This window comes from Microchirus variegatus (genome assembly GCF_963457635.1).
Source record: "Microchirus variegatus genome assembly, chromosome: 3".
Lineage (NCBI taxonomy): Eukaryota > Metazoa > Chordata > Actinopteri > Pleuronectiformes > Soleidae > Microchirus > Microchirus variegatus.
The window spans coordinates 29,954,461-29,973,635 of NC_139804.1; the positions used below are offsets into that span (position 1 = coordinate 29,954,461).

At 42.5% G+C, this 19,175-nt stretch overlaps 1 protein-coding gene across 3 annotated transcripts in view; it reads right to left on the reverse strand.

Moving 5' to 3' along the window:
• The window catches only part of dscaml1 (Down syndrome cell adhesion molecule like 1), a gene marked incomplete at its 3' end in the record, with an annotated part of 93,619 nt that overhangs the window by 21,980 nt on the left and 52,464 nt on the right, over positions 1 to 19,175 (reverse strand). For all 3 annotated transcript variants that reach the window (XM_083886589.1, XM_083886588.1, XM_083886590.1), the window contains exons 4-13: positions 14,187 to 14,333; positions 12,945 to 13,223; positions 11,304 to 11,579; positions 9,931 to 10,230; positions 6,761 to 6,903; positions 6,049 to 6,178; positions 4,075 to 4,353; positions 3,457 to 3,576; positions 2,780 to 2,959; positions 1,014 to 1,219 (exon numbers count right to left, since the gene is read on the reverse strand). In XM_083886589.1, coding sequence (XP_083742715.1) covers positions 1,014 to 1,219; positions 2,780 to 2,959; positions 3,457 to 3,576; positions 4,075 to 4,353; positions 6,049 to 6,178; positions 6,761 to 6,903; positions 9,931 to 10,230; positions 11,304 to 11,579; positions 12,945 to 13,223; positions 14,187 to 14,333 — 2,060 coding nt within the window. The remainder of the gene's footprint in view (positions 1 to 1,013; positions 1,220 to 2,779; positions 2,960 to 3,456; positions 3,577 to 4,074; positions 4,354 to 6,048; positions 6,179 to 6,760; positions 6,904 to 9,930; positions 10,231 to 11,303; positions 11,580 to 12,944; positions 13,224 to 14,186; positions 14,334 to 19,175) is intronic.

Genomic DNA, 19,175 nt, shown 5'->3' on the forward strand with positions numbered 1-19,175 from the left:
CAGAATTTAAAAATTCAAGCAAGTATTGGACCAAAATTAGAAAAAGCCCTTGGGTAGAAGATGAGTCATCAAACAGTTTCTTGCAGAAAATGCAAGAAACTGTTTTTTTACACATAATTTGTCAAAAAGCCAAGAAATTAATGAACAATTAACACAGAGACACAAAATAAAACATTTACAAGTAACATTAGAAATAGAATTTCTTAACAAGTACCGATACATTTACATCAAAATCTTCCACTTGGACTGAACTACCAAATCAAATCTGATGAATCATTTGGATTTATTTATTTTTAAGTAAATATTTGTGCCTTATGGTTGCCATAAGTGATACATGGCGTATTTTAATTTTAAAGGAATACTTCACCGATTTGCATTTAGCTTTGAATTACTAGAATAGGGGTAGTATTGTTGAAAAATTGTGCGAGTTGAGAAATATCATTTTTTTGTCGCGTGACCACCAGTGAAACTTGGTCTGAGGCTTGAAACCGTGTCTGCCATCTTTGCTAACAGTTACGCTAACAGGACCAAGTGTCACTGGTGGGCACGTGACAAAAAAATAATGAAGATATTTCTCAGGGGAAACTGAGGTTGGGAAGCACATTCTTTCAAAAATACTACCCCTATTCCAGTAAAAGCTAAACGCAAAATCAGTGAAGTATTCCTTTAATGTACAAAAACACGGTTTTATATCACATTTTCTCTCAGTTAATGCCGGTCTGGATTTGATAAACTAAACTGGCAGATTAAGAGGAAGCATTCATGTCAAACAACTAGAAGATCCGGTGTGACTGGCCATGCTTGGTGCCAGCCTTTAACAGTTGTTAACACACCAACTGACACAACAGTGAGTATGCATGTCATGCTGCATCTTGACTCAGAAATGCAAACAAGAAAAGTGAGAAAGAGAAAACTGAAAGGATCCTATTGATCACACTGAGTAAGAGTAATGGACACACTGCTGTTTGATTTCTACAAATAGATGATCTAACATATATACAAGTGTTTCTTACCCTGAGTGTAGACAACACCTCATCAGTCTTCTCATTGGGACTGGTGGTGATGGAGTATCGGGGGTTGCGGTCAGGGTCAATGACTGTGTCGCCTCGTTCCCAGCGGATGATGATGGGCCATTCTCCCCTGGCTGTGCAGTTCAGCTCCTTCACATGACCCTTCTTCGCCATGGTAGTGTTAGGGTGACTGGTGATCATTGCCGGGACTGGAAGGAGAAGGGAAGTGAAGTGTGAGACGAGTGGAACGTGAGGCCAAAATGGGGAGAGGCGGGGAGAAATGGCGATAGTAAACGTAAAAAGATACAAGAGGAACAGGGGGGGGAGAAAGGAAAGAGTGAGTGGACAATAAGTTGAGTTTAAGTGAAAAGGGAGAGCGAAGTGAACGAGCGGAGAGTAGGGCAGGATATTTAAGTTTAAAAAAGTGGAGCTCAAAGTAGCCAAGTTCCATTGCAGTGGAGTAATCAAGAGCTATGGTCAATGAGCTAGAGTCAATAAACCTCCTCTCTCATTCTCCAATAGTTAACATCAGGGTCGCGGTGAATGAAGAGGCAAAAACAATACACTCTACCTTTCTTGTGCACTCCATATACACACAATCACTCACACACTCGATCCTCTCTAGTCAACACACACACACACAGTCTGGTTTCCATGACTTGAGCGGGCATTGCATTACCTTATTTCCTGGAGACTAAATCTAACCTTAACCGTAACTACTACTGGTCTAACCTCATCCTGACCATACAGCATGTCTTCACCTTGAAATGTAATCATTTACGTTATTGGGAGTTGCTTTTTGTCCCCATAAAGAAGACAAGTCGTGGAATGCCCGCACCCGCACACGCACACACACACACACACACACACACACACACACACTATCGATCCAAGGAGGGTTCTGCTGTTTTGTTTTCATCACTTATTCAACTCACCCTCCCCTTTTCCTCCCTCTCCACTGAGCGAAACAGACAGAATTGAGGGAAGCAGGGGAGAGGAACGATTCAATCAATAACACTAACACCAGTAGGAGAGAGAGAGAGAGAGAGAGAGAGAGAGAGAGAGAGAGAGAGAGAGAGAGAGAGAGAGAGAGAGAGAGAGAGAGAGAGAGAGAGAGAGAGAGAGAGAGAGAGAGAGAGAGAGAGAGAGAGAGGCAACCCTTAGATAGCAGAACACAGAGAAACTAGGAGATGTATTTATGTACGCCTGGTTATGTGTCTGTGTGACCGAGAGTCAAAAAGTTCCTGAAATTAAAAGTTAACATCGTGTAAACACTGTTGGATTGTCAGGTCAGTGCTTTGCTACTGCACTGCTTCCACTCCCACATGGCCTGGTGCGCGGTGTGTATCTGTATGTATATTATTTGCCTATGCATTATCACACACAGGGTGTTACTGACAGCAAGGGCAGGATGAAGAGATTGATTGCAGATAATGATTAAGCTCAAAGTGTTTTTGAATGTCAGTGGACAGATCCCAAGAGTCAAGAGATCAATCGCTCAGTTGCTCACGTTCTCACTGCACTCTCTCTCTTACACACACACACACGCACACACACACACAAGCTGTGTTTTTTTCTTATGTCCATGCTCACCTTTGCCCCTTCACTTCATCATCGAGTGTGTATGTACGCACAGTGTGAGCTGGTTCACTGGTATGACACGGTGTGTGTTTGTGCACGAGTGTACTGTAAATCAGGGGCACTGACATCCACGGCATGAAAGAGTCACGCTCTCTGATCCATTAGCTCATGTGAGTTATCATACTCACTCTTAACGGTGAGAACCATGGATTTGCTGATGTCTGAGCCCACTCCGTTGGAGGCCTGACAGAGGTAGAAGCCACGATCCTCTTCCAGGACATGTCTGATGAGCAGAGAGCCATTACTCACAATCTGGATGCGTCCTGTCAGAGGCACAGGGTGGTACTGCTGCGGGTTCCCAATCCCCGCTGCACAGAAAGACAAAAACAACCACAGAGGTGATTATGTTATAGTCGCTGGCAAAAACTTGGACAGGACAGAACTGCACTACTGTTCAAAAGTTTGGGTCACTGAGAAATGTCCTTATTTTTTCAATGAATATAACATTAAATGAATCAGAAATACACTCTATACACATAGGCTAATCGCGTTAGAATGCTATTGGATGTTTAGAAAACCCTTGAAAACCCTTGTGCAATGATGTTAGCACAGCTGAAAACAGTTTTGCTGGTTCTTTGACCAAAGCAAAATTTCAAGGGCAAAATGTTCTAATCTTGTCAATGTCTTGACTATATTTTCTATTCATTTTGCAACTTGTTTGATGAATAAAAGTGTGACTTTTAATGGAAAACACAACACAAATTGTATAGGTGACCCCAAACTTTTGAACGGTAGTGTATGACTACTATATTGCGCAAAGAAGAAAGAAAACTGGATTGAAAAATGGGTTGCGTACCTAGTGCACCTTTGGCATGCTTCCACATGACCTTGGGAGGAGGGTATCCATCAACAGAACAGTTAAGGATCCCAGCTTTCCCATAGATCCCATCCTGATTGTTAGGCTGCACCACAAAGCGAGGGGGTACTGGAGGAAGAGAGAGAAAAGACCCGCTTTACTAGACGTCCAGCAAACAGCGTTTCAGGAAAAGCATCACCACTGCTGCACGAAATGTTCATCTGTGAAGTAGAAGTGCCATTGCAACATTGCTAAAAATGCTAAATTTTCTAAGTAAAAGTGCATAAGTATGTTATTAGATTGAATTAAGCACTTAAGAGTTTCAACTTTGGACTTCAGATTTTGACTCCACATTTATTGCATTCAAAACAAGGACATATATTTTCAAATGGGCCTTGATAAGATACTGGAAACTATATCAATACTGTAAAATTAATCCGTATAGAGCAAGGGTGGAAACAGCTTGCATGCGGAGTGATGTGAACATTGTCAAGGTTATTGCTGCGTGAAGTTAGCTTTCACAAATTCTCCAACAAATCACCCAACAATCGCTGGAGTGCTCTTTAAAATAACCCCTTTGCTTCCTCAAAATCACTTACACATTTTCTAGCCTCTTTTTTCTCTTACCTGTGACAGTGAGCTGCCTCTCCGTGCTGACAGTGGCAGCGTCATTGCTGGCGATGCAGGTGTAGTTGCCATTGTGTTTCAGCGACACCTTGGATATCTGGAGGGAACTCATAAACTCCTTTGTGTCAATAGTGATGCCCGAGGAGGCCACGATCTCTTGTCCATCCTTGCGCCACGTGATGCGTATAGGCATGTCTCCAGATGACACCACGCAGGCAATGTACATAAGTTTACCAATGGAAGTCGGAGGAAAGTCAAATGGCTGGATCAGCGGAGGAACTATGAGAGGCACAGAGAGCAAGGAGTGAAAGAAGGAACGTGATAGAGAGTCAGATATTAAAAAAGAGGAAGGAAGAGTAAATACAAATGTAGTAGAGACAAAATAGTACAGGGAAAAATAGTCAAATGAAATAGAAGATGAGTGAAAGAGAACAGACCGCTCATGTCAAGGAAGGAATATAATGAAAAGGCAAGTGGGGGAGATTGACAAGGACAGGTGGCAGGGTGAAACATGGGTGAGAGAGAAAGAAGACGGAATGCGGCAAAGAGAGAATACATAAGAAGAGAAAAGATGAACAAAAACAGGGTTGTTTAAATGTGTGGGGTAAAGAAGAGGTGAAGACGGATATTTAAGGCAGATATGAATAAGTGAAGAATGGAGAAGAGAGAGAAAGTCAGATGTGAAGGCACGGGGAGAATATGGGTAGACACACAGATTTGGAGAGTCGAGGGCATCGAGAGGACACAAGGTGGGAGAATGAGTGATGTAAAAAAAAAAAAAAAAGAACAGATGGAGAGAAACAGAAACAGAGAAGGGAGACAAAAAGATCTTTTTTAGAGGGCATGGTTACAAAAATCTGCCATTTTGACCTGGAGGGCTGACTGGTAAACATCTGGTTTGACTGAAGGTGAAAATAAAACCTGCTTCCATTAACGTTTTCCTCAAAGCCTGGACCCCACTTTAACGCAGCCTGGCCTGCTAGACCACAACCCACTCCACAGATGCATGTACCCACTACCAACCCCTCAACCCCACCCTGGTAAAGCCAGCCCATAATAGTTGCTCTAATTAAAGCTTCATCCACAGGGGGAAGAACAGTGTTGCCATGGAGACCAGCGGAGGTGATGGCGGTTGTTTGGAGTGCGGGAGGAGAAGGAGGGGAGGTAGCGGTGGTGGTGGTGGTGGTGGGTTACAGCTGAGACATCTGGGGGATTTAATCTGGGCCTCGTTAAAATTCATCTAATTAAATCAAAGACCTGACGAGCACACATTCATACAAGCACATACCTACAGCCGTGCACGCATGCATACACACGTGAGAGAAACCATCCAGAGACGACCAAGTGCCACAAATTTCACCGCATCTACTTATGTCAGGCAGAAACCCACACTCATACTCGACAGCATCCTAAAACAAACATGTCATGCTCCTGCTGCAGAGAGCAGAGCACAATAACACACAGGCTGACATGCAGAAAACACACACACGTGCGCACACACACTTCTTTGCAAGTACAGATACGTATGCACGTAAAGCACACGCATACACACATCTTATACAACAGCGCTCCTGCTCTATGTAATTGCAGAGTGGTTGAGAGAGCACACTAGGCCACTCCGCCCCTTAATCAGGGGTTATTAGAGGCAATGCATACAGCTTTCTTCTTTCCTCTCCCTCTATTACAATAACACCCGCCTGCTACACACCAGTCTTACTCACTCTCCATACAATAATCCTGTTTTACATTCAGAGGTTTTTTTTTCCCCCACAACCTTTTATGGCACAGTAAATCTCAGCTCAGCTACACCCATATAAATTACAATTCTGTATTATTTCCCATACAGTACATTCACATTATTGAAATTGTACGCTTTGGTTAAAGCACAGTCATCTCTGACGGCAGCGGTAAAATAATGAGTAAAATCCAGTGAAACACAGTCATCAATTTCATACATCCTGACACGTCACTGACCTTTGACAGTGACATAAACGGTCTGTGTGATGAAGAGCTGTGGCTGGATGAGCACGCTGCACACATAGGCGCCCTCATCCATCCCTTTCTGAACGTCGCTGAGCTTCAGAGTCCCGTTCTCGAACACCACCTGAAACGCAGACATCAGGAATGTCACATACCAGAGCCTGGCCTTCTGTATACATAGAGGCTCTAACACAAGGTCGGCACGAACGCAAAGAGAACTTGATTTCCTTTGTGCCCTCAAATGATAAATCATAAAATATAACGCGATAGAAGTGGCTCGAGGGGACTTTAAGAGGTTAGTGGTCAATGCCATCGTGTGTATCTGATAACACAACTTGAATGAAATGTACATTTGCAGAAAAGAATGCCATTTCCTTTCAAAGTTGTTTCAAATGTTCACCTTTAGCTCAAAGGTCAAGGGCAAGCCATGAAATCATTGTTTGGCAGCAAACACATTGAAAGACATCTGAAGAGACTCCTGCTCTGTTCCTTTACATAGTACATGATTTAATTAACTGCCGCATTGAATAGAATACTGAAAATACACCCTCACAATACAGATTTTTTTTCCTTCCAGGGCTCTGTACTGTTACTTATGGATAATATATTCAATTTCTGCTGTACAGTATACATGCTGTATACCCTATAGAGAGGGTGAGGACTTATGTGCATACGCGTTACAATGCAAAGTGCAGAAAAACCCTACCTGGCGATGGTTATCAGGCAGTAGAAGTCCCTCCTTGTACCAGTTGATTGAGTAATAAGGGTACCCAATCACCCGGCAGTTAATGAAAGTGTTTCTTCCTGCCACTGCGGTGATGTTCTTCATAGGCCGAATCCTTGGAGCACCTGGAAGGACAGAGACAGCGAAAAAATAGGCAAAGAGAGAGAGATGAAGAAGTGGGTTGTGCAGAGGTGAAAAGACAAGGAAAAGAAGTTCATTAGTTGATGGTGTCAAAAAGCAGGTCATGGAATTTTAGGAATATTGGGAAGGGATTTGGGGAGGAGGAGGAGGAAGGGGACAAAAGAGGAAGAAAGGCATGTAGTGGTGTAAGGAGAGAGAAAGAGAGAGGTTAGAATGTCTCGCTTTATTATTAAAAATCAGCTTTAACCCTGGAGTTTTTCCGGAGCTGCACCACCCACTCACAACTGTTTTCTGCTGAAAATCTGTTTAACCATCCCAGGCGTATGTGGGTCTTTTTGGAATTGAGGAGAAATACAGTTACTCAGCAGTTTATTAAGCTGCCTTTGTAAGATGTAAACTATAAATACGCCTCACCAGATGCATTTAAAAGTTAAAAAGTTTAAGGGAACAGACGGTGTGCGAAAATGTCATAAATCATTTTCCCGGGGTCTCTGATACCAGTGATTCATGTTGTTCGACAGATTAACAGACCCCAAAAATACAGGAATGCCAAATTTTTGGTCAGATTCCCTCAGTCATGGTTATTTTGTTTAAAGGGGTAATATTATACCCTACTTCTCCAAGTTAACCTAGTTCCCTCGTGTCCTAATGAACATGTCTGTGACATGCTTTGGTCAAAATACCATAAGGATGAAGCACCACAGCAGTTCAATCACCCTGACAAAACAGCCCTGTTCAGAACACTCTGTTTAGTAGTATCTCTTTAGGTCCACCTTAAAAAAAAAGTACAACAAAACTTAAGGGACAGGAAATGACATCAGCCACAGAGGCTACTGGGAGCTAACAGCAGTTAGCATTTGGAGAAGTTATCATTTGCAGGCTCTAGCAGGCACATTGCTGTCATAACATGTATCCACCGGACAGATAAATCCTCTGAGGCTGGAATTTCGTCTAGAACTCTGTGCTGCACTGTGGAGCCAAGAATAGAACTGGTTCCGGTTTTCGAACAATTCCAGGAATTTAGCACATTGTGACGTCCCAATGAGTGGGGAAGTCAACATTACGTGTTTTATCTCCTGTACTTAGACTGAGGAGGACCACAAAAACATGAATGAGTCATCTTTTTTCACACTTTGCCGACTGATAGGGCCTCCAGTGTCCCAAATATAAGGATTTAAATGATTAAAAAGTTGATTTTGCATAATATGTTCCCTTTAATGTGACATGTTTTGTAACAACAATACAACTAATCTAAAAAAGAGAAAATAACAGACAGCAGGAACGTGAATGAGAAAGAGATAATATTAAGAATGAAAAATAATCTGTATTTTGCACTTCTGTTGGAAAGGTAGTACAGTTACATGCATGGGTAAAAACCCACATCTGTCATATTTTCATATTCATTTTCATTCAGGCCAACCAACCGCAGTTTAACAGTAAATGTTTCCCACACCTGCCACATCTGTACTGCACAGTGCAGAACATAATCATAGACTGTGTCTGTGTCCATGCTGAATGTGTGGTTTGAATCCCTCTAGGACATGTGGACAAAACTATGCAAACTTTCATAATGACATGTCGCAACTACTTTTTCTTTATGCTATAACAAATATGAGACAAATATAACACACAGCACAGCACCCCCCGCTACCCCCTAAAGTGGTAGATAATGGATGGATGGATAATGAAAAATATCTATATTATTTGTAGGTCCACATTTAACATATAAATGTGTATATAAATATCAACGTGTTGGTTATGTATCACTGCCAAAATGCCAAAGACTGTGGGCTGCAAACAAAAAGTCAGACAAACAAAAATGTGTTCAGCATTATTGGAAGACAGTGGTGGGAACTATCACTCATCCATCACTTGTCTTCTGACCTTCTCACCACCATTCGTCTTGTATCTTTGTTTTTGTCTCTCCTTCCAACCTCCTACCCCCCACCTCTGTCTCTCTCCGTCTGTCTCTCAGCGTATGCTGAGCTTTGAAGTCACGGCTCTGACGAGTCAAAGATGTATTATTCACGAGCACCGTTGCACAGACATGAACACGTGCACATGCACGCGCGCGCACACAAACACTGCTGCACTACACTTGTGAATGTCATGCACTACGTCTGCGCGGCTCAGTATCTTTGCTGTTGGCCGCTCACTGAATGGGATAAGTTGGGCGTATCGCATTTCTGCGAGTGGATAAGCGCAGCAGTGTGTTAGCGATTTTTCCATCCATGTGTGTGGTTTTGCATGAGTGTGGATTCGCTGGCTGTATTTGTGTCAGTTTGTGTCGTACGTTGGGCTGAGGATCTCTGGCAATGGGTTCTCGTTCTCACTCCAATGATCACTGGGACAGGAGGACTGCGTAAAAGAAGACTCACATGTCACAACTACACATCTCACCATAGGATAAATAAAAGAGGAGGAGGGAAAGAGACAGGGACGGTGATACTGTCCTGTCCATCAGTGTCGCTCCTCGTCACCAGCCCTGTCAACAGAGCTCACATCACTCCCAAAACACTCACCCCTTCTTTTCCTGTTCTCTTATTTCATATATTCTATCACTTTTGTCCATTTCTGGCCCGTTTTTATTTCCTCTAAAGTTTCCTCTGTCTCTTGTTTTCTTAATCTCGCCTCTTTTTATCATCCATTTCTCTCTATAATCGCTCCATTTTAACATTTTGTCTAACAGCAAACATGTTTATGTGAACGTGTGTGAGTGTGCATACAGTAGGTGGAAGAGTGTGTAGGTGTGTGTGTGTGCCTGTGTTTCAGGCGCACACACACATAAGACACGCAGCAGAACAGGAAGCATGTGGAGACAGACTTCCCAAAAAAAATAGACAAAACATACAACAAAATGCTGCAGATAATACTGTGTATGATACTTTAAATATATGTGAGAGAAAGGTAAAGATTGAGAAGGGTACAGGATAGGATATGGGTCAGGGTTGGGGAAGGGTTCAGGCTATGAGAAGCCTCTGTATAGCTGATATTGAAAAGAAGACAGGCACCTCTTACGTTTATGCGCGCTTGGTACTCGGCGCTACCGGCCGAGTTTCGTGCGGCGCACCGATACACTCCTCCGTCGCGAATCTGTGGGCTACTGATGTTGACGTGGCTGACCGTGCTGCCGTCTGAGAGCGTGTACTGGCTGGTTCTGATGCGCGACAGGTCTCGAGCCACAGGCTCGTCGTCCAGGGTCCAGGTGATGGTCGGGGGAGGAGCTCCTTTGGCAGCGCACATCAAATAAAACGGTTCGCCTGGGACCACCACCCTTTCACTGAAGGAGGCGACGATTCGAGGTGTGCCATCTGAGAAACAATCAGGACACAATGTGCGGATTTAGTGCATTTGGATTGAAGTCAACATTATGGTGAGAAGATGGATTAAAATTAGAGCTGAAACAATTCATCGATTATTACTCGATTACTAAATTAATCGTCAACTATTTTGATAATCGATTCATCGGTTTGAGGCATTTTTCATATTGAAACAAGATTTCTAATTGTTTAAGATTTCTTAAATGTGAATATTTTCTTTGTTTCTTTGCTCCAAATAACAAAGACATCATTAAAAACTGAATCATTTTGGTTTGTGGACAAAACAAGACATTCACACAACACTGATCAACACTTTTTAGCATTTTCTGACATTTTATGGACCAAACAGTTAATCCATTAATCGTGAAAATAATAGACGGATTAATCGATGATGAAAATAATAATTAGTTGCATCTCCAATTAAAATGATTTGTAATAAACTCACTACTATTATTACATGGAATAATAACCTTACATGATATGTGTGCTTAGCAAAAATCCAATGCATCTGTTTATACACCTTTGGTTTCCTTTCTTCCTGTATATGTGGAATAATAATTGAATGCTGAAATGCCAATTACTCAAGAATGAGAATCGCAATGCAATTGTCAATGTGACCAGACTTTGCAGACACAAGAGTGAAGTAAAATGATATCATAATTTCTCTCCAGTATTCTTAGTTATGTACTATGAAACAGCCACTCCAACAAACTGGGTCAGGACCCATACATGGATCAGAGGAGATTTTTTTGTGTTACCCCCAGCCTTTAATGAAACGTTTATCCTCACCTATTCAAAAGAATATAAGGTGTTTCAGAAATGGCAGTAAAATAGGCATGCATCAATTTGAGCTTGTCATGATTTATATTGTGAATAACTTTGTCATCTTCAAAAGAGGGGGCCCATATAAAATGTTTGGGAAAATACTGCTGAAAACCAGAGAGTATATAACTGTTATGTCCTTAAAGGTCATTTTTACCATAAAAATAAAGTACCCTGACTGAGAGTTTTATATTAAAAAAAACATGGATAGTTTTGGAATAGTACTGGAGGGGTGTCCTCACCTTCCAGCAAGATGATGGAGAAGTCCTGGGCAGTCTGGCCCTTTCGTGTAGCAAAACACTGGTAAGCTCCTGAGTGTCTCTTTTGTGCAGCAGAAATGAACAGTGTTTCATTGTGAGCCCCCTGGATGGAAAAGTGCTGATCAGGCATGACGGGTTCTGTGTTACGGTACCAGGACACGGAAAAGTGGGGGGAGCCCTGGACGGCACAAGACAGGATTACTGTACTGCTGATCCCTGTCTTCAGGTTCTTGGGAGACAAGGTGACCCGCAACGGCTCTGGAGGTAAGAAAGGAGAGAAGTAGAAGGGACAAGGGTTAGAGACATGTGACTGTTATACTGAAAGCACAGTGTGTCTGCATCACCTCCGTATATTTCACTTTCATACACACAACATTATGAAATACACTTTTCTCACATCCTCGCTTTAAGGATACATATTATACCCAATTTCTACAAGTTAACCTAGTTCCCTGGTGTCCTCATGAACATGTCTGTGACATGCTTTGGTCAAAATAACCTTAAAGGGATACTTCACCGATTTGAATGTGGCTTTGTATTGCTAGAATAGCAGTAGTATTTTTTAGAAAATGTGCTTCCCCCCCTCAGTTTTTCCCTGACTTGTAAAACAATCAGTTTTCCCTTGTCCAAATGTGCCCAACTGTGAGTCAAATGACGCATTTTGCATCACAGTAGGGCAAATTTTGAAAATGGAAAAGATATTTTTTAACAACTCAGTGAAAAACTGAGGGAGGGAAGCACATTTTCTAAAAAATACTACTGCTATTCTAGCAATACAAAGCCACATTCAAATCGGTGAAGTATCCCTTTAAGAATGAAAAACCATAGCAGTTCAATCACCCTGCCAAAACAGCCGTGTTCAGAAAGCTTGGTTTTGAGTGTCTGTCTCTTTAAATGCAAATGAGACACAGGAAACTACATCAGCGTCACTGAGGCTCCGGCAGCTAACAGCAGTTAGCATTTGGAAAAGCCATCATTTGCCGACTCTAGCCGGCACATTGCTGTCATAAATCCACTGGACACGTAAATCCTCTGAGGCTGGAAGTTTGTGTAGAACTCTGTGGTGGAACACTTTTTGGACTTCTGCTGTTCCGGATACTATTGCCCTGGCCTGTACTCTTGCATTTTTTTAGGGACAAAGCAGAGCTCAGTAAGATGTCAGTTGTCTGATGTCAGATACGGTGCGGAAGTCAACATTGCGTGTTTTATCTCCTGTACTTCGACTGAGGCGGACCAAAAACACATGAGCCCTACTCATAGGGCCTCCAGAGTCCCAAATATAAGTATTAAAATGATTAAAAAGCTGATTTTGCATTATGTCCCATTTAACATGACTTGACTCCCATTCTGCTACGTCACTGTGGCAAAACCTCAATGGGGTTTAAAGGGGGTTTTATTAGGGGTTTGTGCTGTTTGTGGCGATGAAGATCACCCGAGGCATCTACAACAGCGGGTTGGGCTTAGTGAACACTGGCCGAGCTCACAGAACTCAAATGTTTGTAACCTGATGTCTAAACTGTCCATCTCACTCATTCACTTCATCTTTAGTTTAGTCAAAAGTGGCCATGTGACTCAAATAGTAATATTTTATTACTTTGGTTGCTCTCTAAACCATTTACCCACCTATGACATTGAGATGACCCGTCACCTCTTTGGAGCCAAAGCTGTTGGTGACCTCGCAGATATAGTTGCCGCTGTCCTCGAGCCTCAAGTCTGAAATAGTGAGGCCGGTGGTGCGCCGCGTCCAGCGGGAGTCTGCGGGTAACGGCCGACCATCCTTCAGCCATCGGATTGTGGGGTTTGGGTATCCGGATGCGATGCAGGGCAGTTCCACGATGTGCCCCACCTGCATCTCACCGGACTGAAAACTGTCCAGCAGTGACGGGGTGGACTCCGTGGGGTCTGTAGGTGATATATGTGTCATAATATGTCATCTTTTTTGAGATATTTAATGATATAATTTGATGTTTTGGGAAATATACTGAAACACCTTTTTTCTTAGAGTTAGACAAGAAGATTGTTAAAAGCTATTAACAGCAGCTTGACGACTTAGAGGAGTGCGAACACAGCAAACAAAGGGAAACGGCTATCACGTCTCAACCTAGTGACACAAAATCTGCCTGAGCTCAGTATAGCAAAGCAAACTGTGATATGTTGAATTTGGGCCGACAAAGATCTGAATAAAGGCCTGTACAGTACAGTACATACTCCACAGGAACAAAGAAATGTGTTCTTTTTCTGGAGGTGGCAAGAACAACAACATAGCTATTTCTGGCCAGGACATTTCATACTTCACGAGAAACTTAAAAGTGCAGAACTCCTGGGACGTCCTCATAAGGAATGACAGCATTTCCGAATCAACCGCACCCACTTGAAATTTCTGGCCAATCACACGATAGTTGTCGGACACCGAGAAAAAAACTTCTGCCCGGATGATGTGTCAAGAACTAGCTGCAAGAAAATAATGACGTCATTCTCTCGCAGCCCTGGCAGAGAGAACACATTTCTCTGTTCTTTGTACAGGCATTAAGTTTGAAAAATATATTTGAAGTGTATAAATGGTTTTTTGCTAAGCTAAGCTAACCATCTCACTCGATACCTTGAGGTTTATCATATAGACACATGAGTGGTATAATTCTCCTCATCTCCACTCCCAGAAACAAAGCAAATATACATCCATTCATTATCTACCACTTTATCCTCCACTGGAGGGTCACGGGGGGGTGCTGTGCCTATCTGAGCTGACATAGGGCGATAGGCGGGGTACACGCTGGACAGTTCGCCAGTCAAATAAATACATAATTCTTAAAATGAGACTGACATTTTGCAGCTGTTGTGCGTGGAAAATAGTAACTTGTTGCATACCCATAACAGAGAGCCTGGCTCCATTGCTCTGGCGAGTCTCTCCGCTGTACTTGTGCTTTGTGATGCAGCGGTAGGTGGACAGAGCGTCTTCCTTCTGCACTTCTGAGATGTACAGAGCGCCGTATGAGGTCAGGAAGAAACGGTTACCTGTGGAGGACAGCAGGGGAGGGAGGGAAGGTCAGTCCACGCATTTGGGTGTCAAATGTGCAGTGTCATTTTTACATGTTAGGTGTCGTGTCAACACAGCTGCTTTTGCATTCGTCGGGGTTCTCACTTCTCAACCCGACTCACTCTCACCACATTATTCCAGTAACGTAACTCATCTGTTCACGGACTCATGCTCTTAAACTGTGTTTTGGCATAAAATAAGACATTTGAGTGCTTTTATTCACTGTTCTGAATGTAATAAACATCCATAACCTATTCTCGACCCTGCACATTTGTTATTGCAGGAAAAAAAAAAGAAAAAGAAAAACACCACAGGGATAAGAGAGATTGCTGGCGAGTGAAGCAAATGACTCCAGACATACATGTGCTGATTCGGAAGTAAAGCAAATAGCAGAATCTCCACCATCTGACCCAGTTAACACAATCTGAGCACATTTCCAAAAGAGAAACAACTGAAACTCAACGACTGAAGCGAAAAAAAAAAGAAAAAAAAAGAGGGACGACGATTTACATGTCTTTGAATGGCCCGACCACAGCACTTAGGTGAACACATGGGAGCTTTTAACATACGCGGCCTCATCCATCTGCTGAGATGAACACAATGAGGGAGAAAGAGAAATAGAAAGGAAAGTTATTGTAGGTGTTAATAATTGATGCGCCTTGTGTGTGTTGTGGTAACGGCAGATTAGTGTCATTTTCATTTCACATCAGTGACTGCTTGGTCTGCCTCTGATTTATCTACATGTCAATAGAGAGAGAGAGAGAGAATGTATGTGTGTGTCTGTGTGTGTGTCTGTGTGTGTGTGAGAGAGAGTCAGAGATAGAAACAGGAAAGAGAGATGGAAGGAAGACGAAGAGAGAGTATTTCAGTGTTTGATTCCTTACGCTTCTCTGAGTCTTTTTGTATTCTGTTTCCCCAAAGGTTTTTTTTTAGATGGAGTGTACTTCAGAGTTTGTAATAGATTGCAGATTGTCTGCTTATACGAATGCTATTGCTCTCTCTCTGCATGTGTACTTGTATTTATGTGTGTGTGTGTGTGTGTGTGTGTGAATATACTGGCTGCCGTTTGCTGTACATGATGTCTTTTTGCAGTGTTTACAACAGAGAGCTCGGGTAAAAACGCAGGTGTATTAAATAGTTGAATAGTGGAGATGTGCGTCGCACAAACACAATCACACGCACACAGCTTTGAGCAATAGGTCAGCATCACAGCAAATTTATTCTGAAACATTTTGGGTGCTGGATGTTAGATGCGTTATATTGTTGTTGTTTTGTTTTTTAAAATAAAGAGGTTACTATAGTGCTACTCGGCTGGGTTTCATCTTGTTCTTAAATCATCATTTGTGAGCCAACTGTAATATTCTCCATTCTTCTCCCCCCCCCCATGTTTTGATTCACAAAACTTTGTGTTTATTGTTTAATACGAGTGCGAATCTGTGCATAATTCTGCATGTAGGCATCCGAGATGTCAATACACTATTGTGTGATCAATGAACACGTACAGAGAGGAATGTGTAGTTTGGCCTGAATAACCGAGCTCCTGTGTGTGTGTGTGTGTGTGAGTGTGTCTCCTGCCACAATGTGAGCAACGACAATCGATGCATTTTATGGCTGCACAGCTCCATCCAAAGGAGATTTATTAAAACAGCGAGGACTGGCCTGGCCCCTTGCCCCACACACACACGCATTCTATCATTCTAACAAGACTGAGAGAGGAGAAAGTGAAGGATTCACCTCCTCTTACAATGTGAACAGGTTTTCACTCAAGAAAATGTGACTCCACATAAAAACCCCCTCATTAGTCACTCCTCTCATTTCTTTCACCATCGATAAATCAGTTGATGTTTTTCAATTAAGTCATCAATTCATCCATAAAAAAAAAAAAATTTAAGTGAAAAGGCATTACACTTTGACAGAAGACAGGGTTAGTTTAACCCCTGAGGTTTAAACCCTATCAAGTTGTCATAAAATTGGAAAACCAGTTCAGATGAGCGAAACATCATCACTGCTCCATTGCACTTCCGGGATTTAGCGCAGACACATTTTTGCATTCCAGTTTGGTCAAGATTAAAAACCACTTTTTCAAAACTCTTCATACATTACCATTACGATTACACTACATCATGTAGTGCATTACCAAAATCCACTCAAATCACCAAAACACTTCACTACTACATCTCAAAATAAGCTTCCACATTCATAGACATTCATAACACAATCACCGTGTGGTTTTTCACATATAACATATTTCATTAAAGAATTAAAATATGTTTTCAGTTTCTTTTTTTACTTTACTGAGGTACGTCTAATTCAATTTTTTCTATGTCCTTGTCTGTAGAAACGTACATGGGCAGATTGAAATTTTCAAACAAAACTCTAACTGTGGCTGTTTTGTCCATCAGCATTCTGTCCTGAATGCTCCATTTAGATTTCTCTAAATCTACAGTGGTTCTCATGTGGTAGAAAATGACAGAGACAAGAGATTTTGAAAAAAAAATGTTGTCATTGAATGTCAAGGCAATGAAAATGATCCTTCACTGAGACCTTCTGTTTCCTTGACTGCGTGTGGAGGGTTTGGAAAATGTGATTTGATTTTTGACCAGTGCAGTGAGTGAGTGAGTGAGTGAGTGAGTGAGTGAGTGAGTGAGTGAGCGCATGCATGAGCTTTTTGAATATATCTTAGAAAACACTGTACATCTCCACAGATGTGAACGTCGGGCCTGTGCATCTGCATGCTTATGTGAAAGTTCACACACACACACACACCACACACACCACACGCACCACACACACACACACACGCACATGTTTTCATGTGAATCAGACTGTTGTGCTGAGTGCTAAGTGACGTAAGCTGTAATTTCCAAGCCTGCCCTTTTGTTCCAACCTGGGTATTAAGCCTTACAGGATAATATGCACTTGGCGAGTAGAACCCTGTATAACACACTGCTACGCCCTGTCACAACATGCCTGGAAAGAGAAAGACAGACCGGGGGGGACCTGAGGGTGGGGTGGTGGTGGTGTGTAGAGTAAGAAATTCAGAGATGGTTAAGAACAGAGGGAAATAAAGTGGCAGATACAGCGCTGGAAACTTCCCTCTCTCTCGTTTAGAATGAGTTATCTACAGAATGAATTATCTACGTCATAAGTTGACCACTGAATGTAAATAATTGTTGCATGCAGAGTCCAAAATTTGAAGACCATAAAAATGATTTTAAAAAAATTAAATAAAAATCCCTCCGTTCCTTTCCCTTGACTGCTCTGACTTTAAGCTTTCTGCACCTCGTCGCCTCCTATTTTTTATTTTTTATTTTTTTATTTACTGATGCTCTTTCTCCTGCTGTCTGTGGAGATGTGACACACCTAAAACAGCAGACAGGGTGCGAGCAGTAGTAGACAGAGGCAGTGGAGGAAAGGACAAAGCTGACCCTACAGGGAGAAGGACAGCAGATGGAGATTGATGGAGGGGGAGATAGGGAGATAAAGGGAAACATGCTGTTGGGAGTGACAGAGTAGGGAGTGAGAGGGATGAGGGGCCTGCAGGCCTGACAGCCACACATGGGTAAAAACAATTCTTCTAGGTATTTCTCCATCCTTTTCTCTCCCCTTGCAAGCCTCTCCTTGTGGGAGTGAAGATCAATTCTCGTCTAGTCTGTCTACGCCTTCAGGAGTTTATTGTTGTCGAGTGTGTATGTATGAGCTTCTCTGTCTGTTTTTTCTTCTTTTTTTCTTTTTGCTGTAGCAATGAGATAATTTTTTTGGTCTATCCCACACCTAAAAAAATAAAAAATAAACTCCACTTCCTCCTCATTCTGACCAATTCCTACCCTTCTGTGTGACATAAAGCCTCCAGCCCTGATCTCTCTTCCTCCAGTCTCCCCTCTGCCCTCTTCCACTTTCTAAATCTGTGCTCCCCTTCCCTCTCTTACAGGGGGTCTGTGAGTAATGGAATCAGTTCAGCTGATCAGCCTAAGGCAGGACGTCAAGCCAAGTGCAGAGTGGAGCTGCTGCTGTTGGATTTATGTGTGTGTGCGGGCGCGTGAGTGTGTGCGCATCAGAAATCCCACAGACAGATATGAACATGCAAATAACGAGACAGAGAGACAGGAGTGGGGAAGAGAGGCAGGCACAATGAAAAAAGGATTAGGAAACCCTGGAGCATCACTTATCTTCCCAAAGTTCCTCCAGAGAGAGGACACCCCTCTTTTTTTTTTTGAGTGGGAGAGACAGAGAGGACGGTAGAGAGGAGATGGAGGGGGAGGGAAAAAAATGAGGCAGAAGTGGAAGGGATGCAGGAAAGGCAGAGTTAAATATATCTCAGTGGAAAATATGGCTGCCATTTTCAACAAACTATCATCGCATTGGAAGGGAAACGTACAGCAACGCGCCAGATCATTATGAGCAGCGCAATGAGAAAATGAAATGAATATGGGTAATAGGAACGTTGCAGCCACTACAGAGGCTGGGAGGAGAAATGAACAAATCACACCAGAAAGAAAGACTTAAAAAAAAAAAAAAAGTTACTAAGAAAAGACACATTTAGAGATGCTGGCAAGACGAGATCAAGCAAATGAAAGAGACGTAGATAAAACGAAAGAGAGGCGAGAACATAAGCAATTTGGAGAGAAACAGAGCGAGAGAGGAAATGGCGTAGGTAAGGGGGTTTGTTCCTGGTGCTGCTATGCAAATGAAGGCGGTGCTGCAGCAATGCTAACTAACAGCAATTCACACTGTTGGACTCATCACTTATTAATGCTCTACAGCTCCCCCTCCCTCTCTCTCTTTCCCTCCCTCCAATCTCCTTCTTTCTCCCTCTCTCC